The sequence below is a fragment of the Photinus pyralis genome, unplaced genomic scaffold, assembly GCF_008802855.1.
Source record: "Photinus pyralis isolate 1611_PpyrPB1 unplaced genomic scaffold, Ppyr1.3 Ppyr1.4_LG9, whole genome shotgun sequence".
In the NCBI taxonomy this organism is placed as follows: Eukaryota; Metazoa; Arthropoda; class Insecta; order Coleoptera; family Lampyridae; genus Photinus; species Photinus pyralis.
The window spans coordinates 18,201,256-18,219,434 of NW_022170878.1; the positions used below are offsets into that span (position 1 = coordinate 18,201,256).

Sequence of the window (18,179 nt, forward strand, 5' to 3'; positions counted from 1 at the left end):
AGATTTAGACGTAATCCTACGTTGGACAATTTAATAATTTTTAAGAAACGTCGTTCGGAGTGTCGCCGAAAAATACTAGAAGCACAGAGGAGCTCCTGGAATCAATACGTGTCCACGATTACACCGGACACTACTAGCAAGGAAGTGTGGAAAAAGGTTGGAGCCGTATCAGGTAAAATTGGTTGCAATAGTCTGGCCTTCTTGCGAGATTCAGAGGGACAAATCACAAATAAACCAGAGGATATATCGGATATCATAGCAACCCAATTTTACCAAGTTAGTAGCTCCAAAAATTATGCGGATACATTTCTTCACACTAAACAACATAAAGAATCCATTCCTATTATTTTTGATACTAACGAAAACTTAAATTATAATACTCCGTTTACCTTAGAAGAGTTGAATATCGCTATCCGTAACACCAAGTCATGTTCACCGGGAGAAGACGAAATCCACAACCAGATGTTTCATCACTGTACTCCTGAAATGCAACAAAGTATTAGATTTCTTTAATATTTGTTGGAATGAACATACTTACCCCTCGGAATGGAAACAGGCCGTTGTCATTCCTATACCGAAACCTGGAAAAGATCCGTTGCTGGCACAAAGTTATCGCCCAATTAGTTTAACGTCTTGCTTGGGAAAACTGCTAGAGAAAATGGTTAATGTGCGGCTGCAAACATTTCTTGAAGATAATAATATATACGTACCTTATCAAACGGGTTTTCGGAAGGGACGAGCAACGGCTGACCATTTGGTCAAATTGACCGATAGAATTCTGAGTGCATTTGACAGTGGTGAGCACCTGGTTGCGGTTTTCTTTGATATAAAGGGCGCTTACGACATGACTTGGAGATATGGAATATTGCAGAATATGTATAAATACAATCTTCGAGGGAACTTACCAAAATGTATAGAATCCTTTCTAGAGAACAGAAAGTTTGTTGTAAGAATCGGTGACATCCACTCAAAAGAGTATGTTTTAGAAAATGGTGTGCCGCAGGGGTCAACACTTAGCTGTTCCCTGTTTGGCATCGCCATAAACGAAATAGCTAAAGGTGTTGAGGGGATGATTGATAAATGTTTGTATGTTGATGATTTAATGGTTTGTTGTTCTGGTAAGACGGTCGGTGCAATAACTCGAAGTCTACAAGTGGCCATAAACAAAATCTGTAGTAACGCCAATGCGGTCGGGTTTGTGCTGTCGGAGGAAAAGACAAAGGTTGTCCACTTTTGCCGACTCCGTAGACCGCACTATGATCCTGTGCTACTAATGAATGATCGTGTAATCAGTGTTGTTCAGGAAGTCAAGTTTCTCGGGCTTACCTTTGACAGGGAATTACGGTGGTCAAAGCATTTAAATAATGTTACTGCTACATGTAGAAAATCGCTGAACATCATCAGAGTTCTCGCTCATCATAGGTGGGGAGCTCACCCTAAGACCCTACTGGATATATATAAGGCCCTCATCCTATCAAGGATGGATTATGGATGTGCAGCGTACTCTACGTGTGGCAATAATGCTTTGCTTGGGGAACTTGATAAGATTCAGAACCTGGCTATTCGATATTCTTTGGGAGCATATCCAACAAGTCCAGTTCCATCGCTCTACGTCGAGGCAAATATTCCCCCTCTAGCTCTTCGCCGGAAACAGATTGTTGCAAACTACTATATAAAAGTAAGGTTAGATGATAAACATCCAAATTTTAGATCCCTTACTGATGCGACTACCATTGCTCGTCTATACAGATGTAGATCGTTAGGTGTTAGGGCTAGAGAGGTATTAAACCACCTCCAATTGGAGAATATTGACTTCACGAGTATGTCATCTACTGCACGGCGTGGACTCGTGAAAAGTAAAATCTATGAGCGGTGGAGTGAGCAGTGGTCGGAGTCTGATACGGCTTTGAAAAGGATCAAACCTAGTCTGGATCCGCTATTCTATATCGACGTTAGACGTTTGAACTTGATCAGGCTGTACAGACTCCGTCTGGGGCATACTGCTCTCACTCAGGGGTATTTGTTGGCAGGTGAAGAACGGCCATTATGCGAACAATGTGGTGTTAATTTAACACCACATCACATTATTTCTATTTGTCCGCAGTATATGAATGTACGTGTGATATTTAATATAAACCCGATATGGGAAAATAACTTCAAAAATGAAGAGCAATGTAAAAATACTCTTGCGTTCATCCAACAAATTGGCATTGCAAACCATCTGTGATATTTTTAAATTTTTGTCTTTATGTATATTTGTGTAGTAAATAAGTAAATGTAATCACGCCTGTCTTGTGTTGTGTGTTCAGAAACTGTGATATTATAGTACCTTAGTGTAAGTATAAAGGCTAATGGCCATAGATGCCGAAGCCTCAGGTGGGGTTTTAGTGGGTATACCCAGATAATGGGAGAGTCCCACACTACTCCGGACTTCTATCCGGAGTGTGCGTAATGCATTTCCCCACCTGTCAAAAAAAAAAAAAAAAAAAAAAAAAAAATTAGATAAATATTAATGCTCCTTTGGCTATTGTGGATGTGTACACACGTGCTTGAAATTTACTACTGTGCTATTCTCAAAGGCGAAGTTCGGTAAAGAGCAATTGCTCTTCTCCGCTCTACCACTTAACCTCAAATATGTCTGCTCAAGGAACTATATGCAAAAGAAATATACATATAATCATCAAACATCAAGATAATAAGCGACCCATGTCTAGACCCCTTCTTACATACACATTCTTCTTCATAAGACGTACCTATAATTTTTTTTAACCCAGTAATTACTCCATGAATTGTATTGACCCTATCTGGAAAATAACGCATGTAAGCGAATAAGTACCTATAAATTAAATATCTTTAAAAAATGTACATTTTTTCACTAATATTCTAGATGTGTTACAAAAAATCGTCTAATTCGGGAACAACACAAGATAAATGAGAATTAACGCTTTTTATGCAAATTATATTTCTTTCCGAAGGATGCTACAGGGAAATAATCTCAAATTTGTATCATACTAAAATGTTAGGGGTGTTACAAAATTTCGTCTAATTCGGGAACAACACAAAATAAATGAGAACTAACGCTTTTTACGCAAATTATGTCTCTTTCCGAAGGATGCTACATGGGAATAATCTCAAATTTGTATCACACTAAATTTTAGGAGTGTTACAAAAAACGTCAGAAAAGACGCAAACTTTTAATTCACCCAAAAATAAATCACATTTTCCGTGTGAATTCTATTACCCACTATATTATGGAATTATAATACGTTCTAATGAATCCGGTTTCTATTTGTAAATTAGTCTCGATAAACGCAACAATGCCGCTAATGAATTCAGGCCTGCTGTATGATGTGTTGCCTACTGTACATTTATAAATGGTGAGTGACTTCACTAAACGCTGCAAGTTTTCGTAAAAAATTTCGAATGAATATTTCGCATAAAATTTTTTGTAATTTATGTGAAAGGTTGGTCGATGGCTCTATGGTTTGCTAATGTTTTTTCTGAGGGAGATTTTTAAAATAATTTGTGTTGACGCCATTTTACCTATAAAAGTTCACTTTTTATTGGGAGTGCTCTAAAAAATTGTTTTTCTTAAATATTAAAATTTTGTTCTGTAGCATACATGATTGCTTTGCAGCTCATGTGCACAAACTTATACGGCAATTAGCCTTTGGGCATTGATTATACAGTATACACACAATAATCGATGCTTTGGGTCAACCAAACGCTGGCTAGTTTTCCGGCTACAATAGTTTTCGAAGCACCACCCTGTATGTACGCGCGGGTGCTTTCCTTTGTAAACTAAAATTTTTTATAACTTAAGATTTCAGGGTAGTTTGATAAGAAAATCAGGTTAACAAGTAAATGTTAATGACTGGTTTTAATTCCCTAGTAGAAGCAGAAATGCTTTAGCCCAATAAATGATGTACCACGGGTCCACGGATAATGGATTGCCTCTCAGAAGCCGGGAAAAGCTAAAAATCGGTTGAATTTGTAGCACCTTATTTGTATGCATTAAGCACTTTGCGTAACGATTGCGGCTAGTGGCATCTAACGGAGATTGTATTAACTGTATGATTGACTTTGCAAAACTGCCGTATAGTGTAATTTCGTTGCAAGTGAAGTGAAAACCTGGGTATTTGGAAGCCATTTTATAATATTCGTCTACTGACGGATTTTGTACTTTCAGTTTTAATTGTACACATTTTTAAATTGGCTGTGATTTGGCGGTGTGGTGTGTGTGCGAGTGGGTGAAACCGATAGACCAAAAATAGACATGTCTGTGTATATTTTTTGTTGACATAGAACGTTGCGACTTGATCGTCCTTCGTTCTCGTCAAATAAAAATATTCTCGGTGCTTCAGGCAGTGTTTAGTAGTTACCTGAAGCCCTGGAAGGTGTACAAGTCCTCACGATGGGCAATAATGCCGCAACGGCCAATAAAAAAGTAGATTCCGCGGAGAGTGTCAAGGAATTCCTTGATCAAGCCAAAGAGGATTTTGAGGAGAAATGGAAAAAGAATCCCACAAACACCGCCGCCTTGGACGATTTTGATAGAATTAAAACACTAGGAACGGGATCGTTTGGGCGGGTAATGATAGTTCAACATAAACCTACAAAAGAATATTATGCAATGAAAATTCTCGACAAACAAAAAGTTGTTAAATTAAAACAGGTGGAGCATACTCTAAACGAAAAGCGAATTTTGCAAGCCATCAGTTTTCCATTCCTGGTCAGTCTACGATTTCATTTCAAGGACAATTCAAATCTGTATATGGTTTTGGAGTATGTGCCAGGTGGTGAAATGTTTTCGCACCTGCGAAAGGTCGGTCGATTCTCCGAACCGCACTCTCGGTTTTACGCCGCTCAGATAGTGTTAGCTTTCGAATATTTGCACTACTTAGATCTGATCTATCGCGATCTGAAACCCGAAAATTTACTCATCGATTCGCAAGGTTATCTTAAGGTGACAGATTTCGGTTTTGCCAAACGAGTGAAGGGACGTACCTGGACGCTTTGCGGCACCCCTGAATATTTGGCACCTGAAATTATACTTAGCAAAGGATATAATAAGGCTGTCGACTGGTGGGCGCTGGGAGTCTTGGTGTACGAAATGGCTGCAGGTTATCCACCGTTCTTCGCCGATCAGCCCATTCAGATTTACGAAAAAATTGTTTCGGGAAAAGTTCGGTTTCCCTCGCACTTCGGGTCGGATCTTAAAGATTTGTTACGTAATTTATTACAAGTAGATCTTACAAAGCGTTACGGGAATTTGAAGGCGGGCGTCAACGACATCAAGGGACACAAATGGTTCGCGTCAACGGACTGGATTGCCGTATTTCAAAAGAAGATAGAAGCACCCTTCATCCCAAGATGCAAGGGTCCGGGCGATACTAGTAATTTCGATGATTACGAAGAAGAGGCACTTCGCATTTCGTCTACGGAAAAATGTGCTAAGGAGTTTGCCGAATTTTGAACGTCCCAATGTGTGCGTGTAAGTAGTATCGTTAGAAATGAGATTCGAGCGATTGTCTCCATTTGCTCTTCCAGTATCTGCCCTTTGCTTGCTTGATAGGTCTCCTCTGCAACATATGCTTACTACAGGGATATTTTGAAAAAATAGATATCAGTTAGGAGCTGTTAAGGAATACTCCTCATAAAACGCATGTTTATGTTACAAAAAATGGTAGGTACTACTTTAAAAAATACCAGTTTAATGCATAATGTCCAATTAACATCTCCGCAGATTTCAATTTTAGAAAAATTTAAAAGGGAAAATCAAATTAGACGGAACTTACAAAAAGAAGTTGGGTAGGTTATGTCAAATCCACATCATTTTAGGCCCTTTTATGATCCCACATTACGTATTCAAATATTTTCAACATTTATTGATGGACCTTTCCAAACAATCATCAGTTTTCAGTGTGAAGTGTGACAAGGTAATTTGTAATCTGATGATCAAAATTTTTAAATGTTTTCTCAAGCAAGCTTGAGTGACCTTTAACTTTATATGTTTATCTCGACGTTTATACCTCGGATTATACAGTGTGCAACAAAATATGGGAATGGGAAAAATATAAAATTTGCTCAAGAATAAAGTTATCATAATTTCTAAGAACATAACAAAATGTAATGGAGAAAAGTTGTTCAAAGTTGTGCTCAAATATGTCAGGGTTTCTTATTCAGATTTTTATTATTTTTTGGAAAATTTTTGGTGACTTCCGTAATAGTTACACATTTTTTTTATATTCTGATTCAATACGTACTCAAGTTAGCTTCTTCACCAGCTTCTTCATGTTGAAAAATCATTAAAAGTAGATATTTGATTGGTCTAAAAATATCAATGAATTCAATCGATATCTTTAGACAATGATAAAGTTGACAGATGCTCAAAAAATATATAAATCCGTGTAAATTGTACTGTTGAATTTGAGAACAATTATTCAACAGTAAGTAAATTGGTTGTGGCTAATTTGAGTGATGAATTTTAATCGGAACAATAAAAAAATAGTTTCCGTAAACCTCCCATTAGTAGTAATTTTTCAAGTAATTTTTGTAGATTTAGAAAAAATATAATATCAATTGTTTTTTGTTAGTGCAAATTGTAAATTAATTTTTGAATAAAATAAGAGCAGTTGTACCAGCAGCTGACAAGGTGTATTCTGGTACCTAAGTAGGATCAATAAAACATTGGTATATGTATTATAATTTATCGTAGGTGAGTCAGTATAGGTAAAATATGTAAATAATTAAAGAGGTAAGTATTGTTATTTTTCAGATAATTATTTCATCATCTTTGGTACCATAAAGACACCACAAGTGCCTACAGCCTACTGCGTTTGGAGTAGCAATGCTTTCTTGAATACCACAACTTATCTGGAGGATTTGTCCACTTCAAATGTTTTGTACTAGGACACGTTGCACTCACAAACACGTCTATACTTCGCTTTTTTTCGATAATTCATTATAATTGCCGCTATCACAGACGCAATTGCGATCATCAATAATCCATCCGATATACTTACCAAGTATCTGAATAACACCTATACACTGTGTCCAATATAATCATGTCTATCATTATTGATCTCAAAAACCATAGAAGATACGAAGATAGTCTCGAAGATAGTCAAATTAGGGAAAAGTAGCGCATTTAATTTAATTTTTCTAATTTGATTTAATTTATTACCCTACAAGCTTATCGCTCAATTACAGGACAATTCTAGTAACAATAGTGTAGAGTGTAACTCGCAGTGTAATTATCATGGTTCCGAAGATATGCCAGAAAAACTTAAATTAGCCTATTTTTTTTAAGGTTATTTGAACAGATACAAAAAAAGGAGGGGTGGAACCGGGTGGAACACTCCTAAAAATTGTATTTAAACGTTTCTACACTTACTTAAAATATTACATACATTTACATTTTTAAACGCATTTATTTCATTTAATACAGTGTTCCTGAATATAAATGTAGTACCGAGTGTAGTACTTACACAATCTTTCAGGTTGAAAGTATCACTTATTGATTTTATCGAAGACACTTGATGGTAGATAAACTAATACTCGTACAATTGGCTATGGCAGGTATCATAAAAATCCAATACAACTGAATACCTAACAATCCTTGAGATCTACACGCATCCATAATTTTTACAACACACCTTAAGAGGTTGATTCTGTTCCACCCGAGGTCCCACCAGATCAGCATAGCTTTTAAAACAAATTTTTTGATTCAGCATTTTATTTTTTTATTTACTTTTACTCGAGGTGCCTGCATACAAAATTTCATTTATATATCTTAACAAATAAAAAAATAGATTGCGCAAATACAAAAGTTGGAATGCGCATGCGCAATATTTTTTTTTCATTGCATAGTTGCTTGAAGTTTGAGGAATACATATTTACTGATCCAGAAAACTGGGCATTCATATGCTCATTGTAACAAGAATGATAAAAGATACCCTTTTTTGGAGGTTTTTGATGGTGGTTTTTGGGCTGTAACTTTTTGGCCCGTTAGTCTACGCATCCTTAAGGACTCGCTTAAGGACATGTGTACCATTTTTCAAAGCGACGTTTCTAAACGAAGTTATCGTGCACACGGACAGACAGACAGCAGTACAAAATTATAAAAGATTTCGAGGATCGTTAATAAGTAGGTACAGGGTGTCCCATTTTTGACATATTGGAGATTGTTGGTGGCATAAAAGAGTGTAATATAGGATGTTGTGTGTTCTATTTGCGTTAAACTCTCTGTTAAACTTAAAATGGTAAAATCCAAATTTGAAAATTAGCACTCCCTTAAGACATATGGGGGGAAATAAAAAATTGGCAATTTCAGAATCACCCTATAATTTCTTTTAGTTAAAAATATACAGAAAAATGTTTATTATCAAAGTTTGTTTATGATTGTTGAATTATCTGCCGTTTTCAAAATAAGGGCTGGATAAAAGAGTTATTGGATCTAAATTCTTTTTTAGTGGAACACCCTGTATATTTTCTTCTAAAAAGGTAGCATATTAAATTTTCTTTCCAAAAATGTAACAGTAAAGAAAATAATTATTTATTTAATTTATTTAATACTGGTTCAAAAACATTCAACAGATTTTTCAAAAAATTAAAAAAAAATTTTAAATCGTTTTATTCATTTTTTAATTTTTTAAAATTCTTTTTCAAACTTTTTGAATTGCATTTGAATGTTTTTGGATCCTTTGTACCTACTTGTTCCCTAGTTCCCTAGTGTGCTATTTTTTTTACTGATTTTGAGAACAGCAGATTATTCAGCAGGTACTTGTGTAATAAACATTTCTCATGTCATTTAACTAAAAAACTGTATGGGCATTCTGAAATTGACCATTTTTGGAGTTTCCCTTGTACTATCTTTTAAGCGAGCGAGTGTTTTTAAATTTTGATTATGTCATTTTAAGTTTGACTCAAAAAGAACACATGAGGTCTGTATTAGAAACTTTTATGGCATTAAAAATTCCTATAAATGTCGAATATGGGAAAATGGGTTCAAATTCGTGACTCAGCATTGGGATCCCGCAACGGTGAGAGATACAGTGTAGGTTGAATGGGGGCAAGGTTGCCCCTTTTTGTGGGGAAAAAATTTGAAAATTTTGAAAAATCTTGGAAAATAACTTGAAATACTTATCACCGAAAAACTGAAAATGTTAAATTTCGTTTTCACTTTCCCTAACTTAGATGACCGGAAATGGACGGTTCTGCTTCTGGTCCTCTATCTCATTCTGTAAAAATCCAATATGGCACCCATGATATAAGAAAGTAGCTTCTACATCAAGAGGGTTATGGAACTTCTGATAACAGATTCAGATTCTTCGAATAAAAGTACCCATATACGGTGCTAACGGGAACCGCCCATTTTCGACCGTTTAAGCTAGGGAAAATGAAAACGAAATTTGACATTTTAAGTTTTGCGGTATCTCGGTTACTTTCAAAGATTAAAAAAAATTTCAAATGAGTTTTTTTAGTCACAAAAATGGGCAACTTTGCCCTCATTTAACTTACACCCCTTGCAAAAAAAATTTTCATTGCTACTATTTGAGCTCTCTACAAGGCAGTGTGGAGATACCACGTGTTGTTTCAGAGAAATCATCATCAACTTTACTATTTTATATGGTCCCTGAAAAAGTACACACAGTAGCAGTAGCATTTTTTATTATGAATACGTACGGTACACAAAAAAATTGGAAACTGTTGCAAAGAAATTTATTTATTTATATGTGTTTTGTGTCAATAAACACTAAAGGTTTTTACACTCGTCATTAAAAACAAATATCTAAAATATAATATCACAAATGCCATTGTAAATTTACTGGGTCACCAAATCACTAAAATCGTGTAGCATGTACTCGTTTGTGATTTCAACAGGATGGTGCACCCACTCACGACAATTTGCATGATAGGAATTCTCGCACTATTAGAGCGTTGTGCGTAGGTGCACCATCATGTTGAAACCAAGTTTCCAAGTTTTGTTTTTTTGTATGCCGTACAGAAGGAAAAAATTGCTTATCAAAATCGAAAGCTCATAAAATTTGCTACAAATTTTTTGCGAAAAACTCATCGTTTCCTAGTTACGAGCTGTTGAATGTTTTTAATATTTATTTGAGGTTGGCAATTTTGCTATTGAAATTGAATTGTACCTTGTCAAATACAATGCAGTGCTTATGGCATGCAATGATTTTACCTTGCATTTTCATTCTGCACGTTCTTGGTGAATGAAGAAGGATAGATTATAGTCTAATATGTGAAAAACGCGAGAGTGAGAATTTGTAAAAAGGGATTTTAAAAAAAGAACATATAAAATAGTAAACTGTTACAAAAATCATTGAAAAATAAAGTAGCCTACTTAGCAGAAAGGAAATACATTGTAATAGAATTCCTTTTTGGAACTGGGGCGGGGATGGAATGACATTGCAATCTGAGATACTTGATGACGTTTTATGATTGAGTAGGTTTTCTATTGAATCAAATCAACCACTTTCTGTCAATATGAAGGGAAGCAAATCGGTCATTAATAAACATAAATTGGTAATAAATAAAACAATAAAATTTAAGAAAATGGACCATGGAGATTTGTGGAAAGATCACTACAAAATTTAACGTCCGTTAGAAGAATATTTCCAAATTGATTTCAATAGTTTTTATGTCTTCTGCATGGAGTGAATGCAGGACATTGGTGTTTGCGGGATGAGCAGTTCCAATACAGTGAGAGATAAATGCTAAATGCTTGACCATTTTCAAAATAAAATAAAGCTAATAATAAACTTAAATACTTTATTGGAATGCTTATCATTGTTGTTTGTGATAAATTGAGTGTGGTTTTATTATTTAATGTTCCTTGATTAAACTTACCTTTGTAATACCCTAGTTCTAACAGTTGGTTTCATAATTTAAAATGAAGGCAAATTTATGTTTGTATACTAATCTTTTCATATTTCGTACCCTTTGCTACAAAACGAAATGAAATTAACAGCAGCAAAGCTGGGTATAAATGGGTCCTTGTTTATTTATTGTTTTGCAACATTCTCTTTTAGACCATCTGAAAGTTTCGTTGTGTTCACTACCACCTGTTATAAGATCATGTTACAGTAATAGACTCGTCTCATGTTGACGTAAGTACATAAGTACTTACTCCTCACTTGTGACAGGCCAGTGGATTGCCATGCGCACACCATCAGCATTCGCGCCCAGAAACTAAAAAGGGTTTTGTATACAAAGATATCATCAGATTTGTTGTTGCTAATAGTCAGACACATTACTTATATCAGAAAAACTAAACAAAATTTTTCAATAGATTTACTCAAAATGTAATGTAGCTATTGATAAGTGACAAACAAAACAACGTTGTTGACTGTGATTTTTATTGCCCTTATATAGCCTTTTACAAAAAATACAATGGGCGAACTCTATTTTGTGATTTTTCCATTGTATAATTCTCGTTAGCTATTTTAAATATTTGATTTCAGTTGAACTTTTTATTTGTTTGACCAGACACCATACAGAATTCAAGCATTCCAGTTACATGGCACTGGGATGCTGTACTTAAGCTAGAACACATAGAAATTACAATCTAATCTGACTAATTCATTCATTCAAAAAGCCGTGAAATATATCGATGTCTCTCTCACGGCACGTCTTATTCAATGCCAACAGGGTCCTGGATAGTGGCGATGACGGGGTGCTCACTACAAAGATGGTATCGATTTTCCTTAAGTTAACATGTGGCAAGTTTAATTTTCTGAAGCTATTTTTACACTTACACAAATTAAGATTTATTTTTTTTTATCTAGATTTTTAAATAAGTACGTATAAAAGTGTATAACATGTATATCTTTTTAAAGCGATGCATTAATGAACTATAAACATGGTTTTATTGCTTATTAATTTGTTGCTTAATGGAAATGTAGTTCTTTCCAGTTTATAATTTCAATTATAAATTAAGTAGGTAGGTAAGTATACTTTATTTCAGGAATGATATAATAGCTTCAAATTTATTATGCCGGGACCTTTATGTCACTTACTTTACCTTCAAATAAATTTATGTGGGAGATTATCATGCATAAATAGATTTTAACTGTACAAAAAGGAACCCTGTAGTTAGCATACTGTTAACAGGTGCAGATTTGATGAGTGCAATAGGCATTAACTTAGTCAGTATGCCCTATGTTGTTTTATGTATATAATGTAATATATTCCCTAAGTATACAGTTGTACTGACATTTCATGTTTGTTTGTGTTGCAGGCATTGTAATTATGTTATAGGTAAGTAATGTTGTGAAGCTGAAAATATAAATACATACTCAGTGATTTAACAGGCAGTACTGTGACATACTTTCTGGATGTACTGGGCTTTGATTGAGACTGTATCTCAATTACATATGGGTATAACAGTCTGCACTTTATATGTTTGACACTATCAAAAAATGATTTTGACTTAACGTCCTTGCAAGCATTTGTTTTTTGAATCTTTAGAGTTGAGTGATGTTGACAAAAAATCTTGTTAGGACAGTTTATTTGTTGGGAGGGTTTCTAAGAAACGCACCTATAGTGTATTCATTTTAAGAAGGTAGCGGTAGAAAGCATAGGGAAGCGTTGACCTTCACTGTGATTGGTTCAGTCAGTATTACAATGAAACAAAACGACTGGTGAATTTTGTAAGGGGGTAGTTTATGTTGCTAAACTGCCGCAGTGTCATTAGCTGTTATTGTCAAAGGTTTATTTCTGTTCGCAGTGCTTAATATTTCTACTTGACAATAATTTGGTGCCGTTTTATATTTTTCTTGTGTGTGTTTATCTTCAAACGCAGCGCCATCTACTACCTTCTTATAATGAATGCAGTATAGTAACAGTTTTTAACCTTTACAATTTTGGGTGAAATTGAATTCAGAATGCATAACCAATCTCATGCTAAATCAGGACATGATTTAATCGGAGCTTGAGATGCTTAAAAAATTTTCGTAATAACTATAAGGAAGAGGTACTGAAAAGACAAATTTGGGCTTCCCCGCATTAATCTAATTTTGTATTTGCATGCGGCCTTTTCTTCTCCCCCAACTGCAATGTTTTGGATATTGGAACACCTATCCTATTTCATTTGGATCAATTACAGATAGAGCAATGTTGTGTTTGTTAATCTTTGTGTCTGAAATTATGTGGATTGAAACGTTAAAAAATCATTTCCTTCGAGGTTTTAAGAACGAAAACTAAACTGACTGTAATTTTAACATCTTTGAGTATGTCGACTTTGTGTAAACCAAACTAGATTCGCCCCTCTAATTTTGGCAGAATTGGTGATATATAAGTAGATATAAGATTTTGGTGGGTAAAGGCTCAGTATAGTATTTTTCTACAGATAAATTTCGAAATTTAAATGACACACCCGGCATTTTCGGATTCTATAGACAATTTTACACCTGATTTAATTTTTATTCTAGATAGCCTTGATTGAGGTTGAATAAAAAAGTTAAAAGAATTATTTTTGACCAATCTTGTAGAATTCAAAAATGTTAAAATATACTCGGTGTACCATTTCAATTGTAATACTAATATTTGTGGTCACTTCTGGTTAAACCGTCACTTTGTTTTTACTCATAGCATCACTAATAAAAATGTGAGTCGCTAGTTTGGGTTACGCACTGTATACTGATAAATAATTGTGGTGAATTAAAATTAATAAATCTCCAAATTAATGATACTAGTAACTTTCAACCTGTAAGTATAGTAATTAAAACCAGCATTGAAAGAATTTTTTTGATTTGTTTTGACTGTAAGTTTGATTTTTGTATACCATTTGGGTTATGAATAAGGATTTTCCGAGTTTTTGGCAACAATATTCCCAAATAGTGTGAAAACCTTCCCTTGGCATGTCTCATGCTGACTGAAATCACTGCATTGGATAATCTTTGAAACTTTTTAAATTTTTTGTTGTTGCTGGACTCACTTATGTCACTATCTTGACTCATTTGTCAAACTAACTAGAATCTCTCAAAAATATGAAAATTTGTTTGACTTATGGCCGGTTGCACTGACCAATTTAAGCTAAGTTCCGCTTAAATTTGTCAGTGCAAATGGCCATTATTCTCCCTGCTTATCAGAGAGAGAGTTTCTTTAAAGTTTACTGGCATTTAAAAAGCGAGTTTAATTATTAGTCTTGTTAAAAGAAGTGTGATGAACCTCATAGGTTATTTTCAGTTTCTATTCAATTGTATGAAAATATACTGACCTTTTTACTTAGCAACTTGGTACAGCAGTGTCTAATAATATTTCTGATTCTGTGCACAGTATTTCGCAATTCATTTAATGTCTTTGAATGCATTTATTTGCAAAAAATTCGTTAAGCCGTTTGTGAGTATGAGGCGAAGAGTGCATTTTCAAATTTGGTTTTGGTTGATTTTAATAGTCCTCATGGACCTTTTATGCCTAAACGAGAATACAAGCATGAAATAATTTTTAATTTTTGATCGAATGACACCAATACCAAGTCTGTAAGTGGTGTAGTTACGGAGCGTTTGTGACTCGGACAGACAGACATATCGAGAGCGCAAAAGTGCACTTTTTATTTTTTGAAAGTGAAAGTGCACTACAAATTTAGATATAAAAATAACTTAATCAAATTTAACGAAATACGGACGCCATGCATTCAAAAATACAAAGAAATCTGTCACCTTCCAACACATTCGATCTGCACGTAGTGGAAATACGAAAATATGTGCTCCTTGAAAAAGGTTTTTACTAGGTTTTTGACTTTTCTTTTTATTTGATTGAGAAACTTCCAAATTGTGAGCTTATGTGTGCAAATTCTATTAGAAAGCAACTGTTAACAGACGATAATTCTTGCCCTCGTCTTTATGGAAGATGTTGGCAGAAAGTTATTAAAAACTGGTGACAGGTGTTTCATTAAATGCTTAATTTATTATTTAAAGTTTTAAGTGTGAATCAAATTTAAAAAAGCGTTTTTGGTCGAATATAATATATCCTTTTTTTTTGCAGATCATTTATGTGTTTGCCAGAGTTCATATAAGCTGACAGAATAATTTTAGAAGAAAACAATTGGTCGAATCTTGCGTTGGTAAGGTGTAGAGTAAATTAATTTATTCATACAGTGAATCTCGTAAGAAATTGTTGTATGTAGCGGTTAGTTTGTGTGTGTGTGACAAATATATTAATTGCAGACAGTAAGTAAATATAAGCTAGCCGAAATTGGCCACGGGATGTGCTATATGTTCAGAAATACAGTCAGATTATTTTTATAAGTAGCTATTTTAAGAATATCATACTTCTGAAAGTTGGAAGGGAATTGAAAATAATGAAAGTAATAATATAACTTCACAACATTTTAATAATTAGGTCTTATTATATTTGTGTATTCGAGTATCTGTTACAGTTGGAAATTGCGCAATTTTCAATAATTTGTAATTTGCATGGCATCATATTGACAATTTTATTATGGATTTAACTCGGTATAAAAGTTGGACTTTGAGAGCATATTTTTATTCGTTAAAAGTCAATGACGCTCAATTGTGATTAGAAATAAATGGCCAACAATAAGAAAAACGCTTTGAAAATTAATTTATCCTTGAAGCAAATCGCTTGATACCAAGAAGTTATTTTTTGGCAAAACTGTTTGAGTGGTGCCATGTAAAAGTTCATTTTCTTTGGAAAATGTTTTATTGTATATATTAAGTATATTATTAAATGTGTAAGAAAGTGGAAAATATTCATTTTTAGTTGTACCCAGATTTGAAACAATCTTAAAATGTAACTGACTGCTTTTAGTTTATCGTAAGCGTTGTGATCTGCTTATCTGATAATTGCTCTTATTATAATATTTGTTATGTTAACAATGTACCCATAGGAAGTAGTCTCTTTCCAATTATTTTATTATATTAAATTCCTGCATGATACGTATATTCTCAGCTTGATTATGAATCTATGAATTTTATTAAAGTGCATTCATGTTAAATTCTAAAGTTAATAAGGTGCTCTAAAATAGATTCACAAAAAATACAAATCGTAGTGGTGTATTTATATTTTTTGTGCGCTTACTGAACATTTTAAATACATATTTAGCAACGTGTATAACTGCCACAATGTAGTCTTTAAAAATTGTGAATGTCTCAGTTTGTCCTGTACTGCTAATCGCTTTAAACTTAAAAAAGGTTATTGCTTCATACCAAAGAGATTTTTATTGTGGACTTGTTGCTTTTACTCAATTATGTGAATGGAAAATGCATCCTTAATTGTTTTGAAGAGTTTTAGTTTTGAACAATACAAGTTCTGTGAGGAAAGGATGGATCGTTAATTGTTGAAAAAGCATTTTAGTATTTTATTGGCAAGTTATCAAAGTTAAAGGTCATTGTGAAATTAAGCAATAAATATAATGTAGATCTTCGTAAAATCATTATTGTGAGTTTTATTTATTTTTATACATAAAACTTTTTGGGTTGGCACACATTCTTTTTTTAATTACTTATAGAATATCTGCTGCATATTATACAGTTAATGTAATCTCTTTTACCGTTAGAAAAAAAAGGAGTGACTATCGTAATTCTGTGATCAATAAAGATCACAATGACTTAATATTAATTTAAATCTAATTGTTTAAGAAAGTTTGAAACACCATTTTAGTAATCAAATTTGTGTAATGGTCCATCTACCAATTAGTAGTTGTAGAAAATGGGAAAAATGGGCAGATTAGATAGTTGTATATATTATTTATAAAATGTGTTGTAATGGCTTTGTGTCGATGTGCGTATTTACGTATGGATGAAAAAACTAAGTGATCATGTTTTACCAATCTTCGTTCTTGTCAGTTAAAGAATAAGCAAAATTAGTCCGACTGCAATTGCTTCTAGTGTAATGCATAAGTAAATGTCATTTATTAGCACCCTACTTTATTAGTTACACTACCGTTTTATTGTGAAAATTAGTAATAAGTAATTGTGCTTTAAATTTTCCAAAATTGATCACACATGTATTATTGTACATTACCTTAGATATAGGCCTTACTTGCGAAATTTGTTTAACATATGTAAATCGTACGGGTAGTACATAAAATATTTAAGGTCGTTCAGTCTTTTTTTCTCACAATGTTGTACAAATTTCGCATATTTATGAATAGTCAATTAGTCTTTACGTTAATGTAACCACGTTTTCAGCCAGCCAATATGTATTGTTCTGTTTGTTGTATTTTGTTATTGTATAGTATTTTGTCCTCTACTAATATCATGTATTCAACATGTCATTTTAGAGAAGTTCTTTGAGAACCAGTTTTCAAATGTTGTTTTAAACAATTTAAAAAATAAAGAAGACTATCCTAGTGAGAGCATTTAATTGTATATGATTTCAATGGCTGCAGAATCTGATTAGAAAGTCTAGATGAAGCGATTAGTTAAATTGTAAAATGCTTACGTGAGCACATTTTTGGTTTTTAATCCTAGACCTACCAGATAGTTTTAACATTACAAGTACGGAATGTAGTTGATATTTTATCGTTTTAGAGGTACCAAGGAGCTCGAAAACCTTACCCACAGTAAAGCAACATAAATCACTTTGGTTTTAGTTAAATCATTACACTTGTATCGGGAATGGAAAAGCTGACAAAGTGAAATAACACAAATGGCTTCATAGGATGAAATAGGATGAAATCCTTTTGTACTACCATAATATTGTTTTGTATGGTACTTAAAAATTGAACCAAAGTTGCATCCCTTTTATATTCTTAAATATTAAATAGCGAATAAACGTTTTTATTGTTAGCAGTGCAACGGTTGCTATAGTAGTTTTAGTTTTTGTTGGGGCTGCATGTTGCCTAAATCTATTCACTGGTTGTTTTGAATATAACATTCCAGTTGAAAACCAACTTGGAGAAAACCTCGCCTTGGAAAACATTAAAAGTAATAAAAGTTAAAGCTCTACTCACAAATATAACGAAATTTGTATTTTATTATGGGTGATATACCCAACTGGGCGATTTGTTTGAAGTTTGTATTACAAACAGAAATGTACTTGCACCAAATATGAAGATTGTGTCTCAAAGCAATGTCAAATCAATATTAGTTAATACGTAAATACCTAAGTAACTTTAAACTAAGGTATTTTTGGTTCAGTATGTTTGGCCCTATACTGCCAAGGGCCAAGTCATACTATACCGCCAGTAGGTA

At 33.7% G+C, this 18,179-nt stretch overlaps 1 protein-coding gene across 4 annotated transcripts; it reads left to right on the forward strand.

The window, feature by feature from the left end:
• The first annotated feature begins 4,069 nt into the window (after positions 1-4,069).
• Positions 4,070-17,344, forward strand: LOC116181392 (cAMP-dependent protein kinase catalytic subunit 1). 4 transcript variants are annotated; one of them, XM_031501747.1, is made up of 3 exons: positions 4,070-5,494; positions 12,260-12,279; positions 15,007-17,344. In XM_031501747.1, exon 1 carries the CDS (start codon positions 4,415-4,417, stop codon positions 5,474-5,476), a length of 1,062 nt encoding a protein of 353 aa, XP_031357607.1. In that variant the 5' UTR covers positions 4,070-4,414; the 3' UTR covers positions 5,477-5,494; positions 12,260-12,279; positions 15,007-17,344. The 4 variants fall into 4 exon arrangements, with proteins under 4 accessions (XP_031357607.1, XP_031357605.1, XP_031357606.1 ...); XM_031501745.1 differs by lacking the exon at positions 12,260-12,279 and having other exon boundaries at positions 4,070-5,498; XM_031501746.1 differs by lacking the exon at positions 12,260-12,279 and having other exon boundaries at positions 4,070-5,488.
• Positions 17,345-18,179: the final 835 nt, after the last annotated feature.

Excerpts from the sequence above, each read along its gene's own strand:
- LOC116181392 (XM_031501745.1), top strand. The coding sequence starts at position 4,415 with ATGGGCAATAATGCCGCAACGGCCAATAAAAAAGTAGATTCCGCGGAG.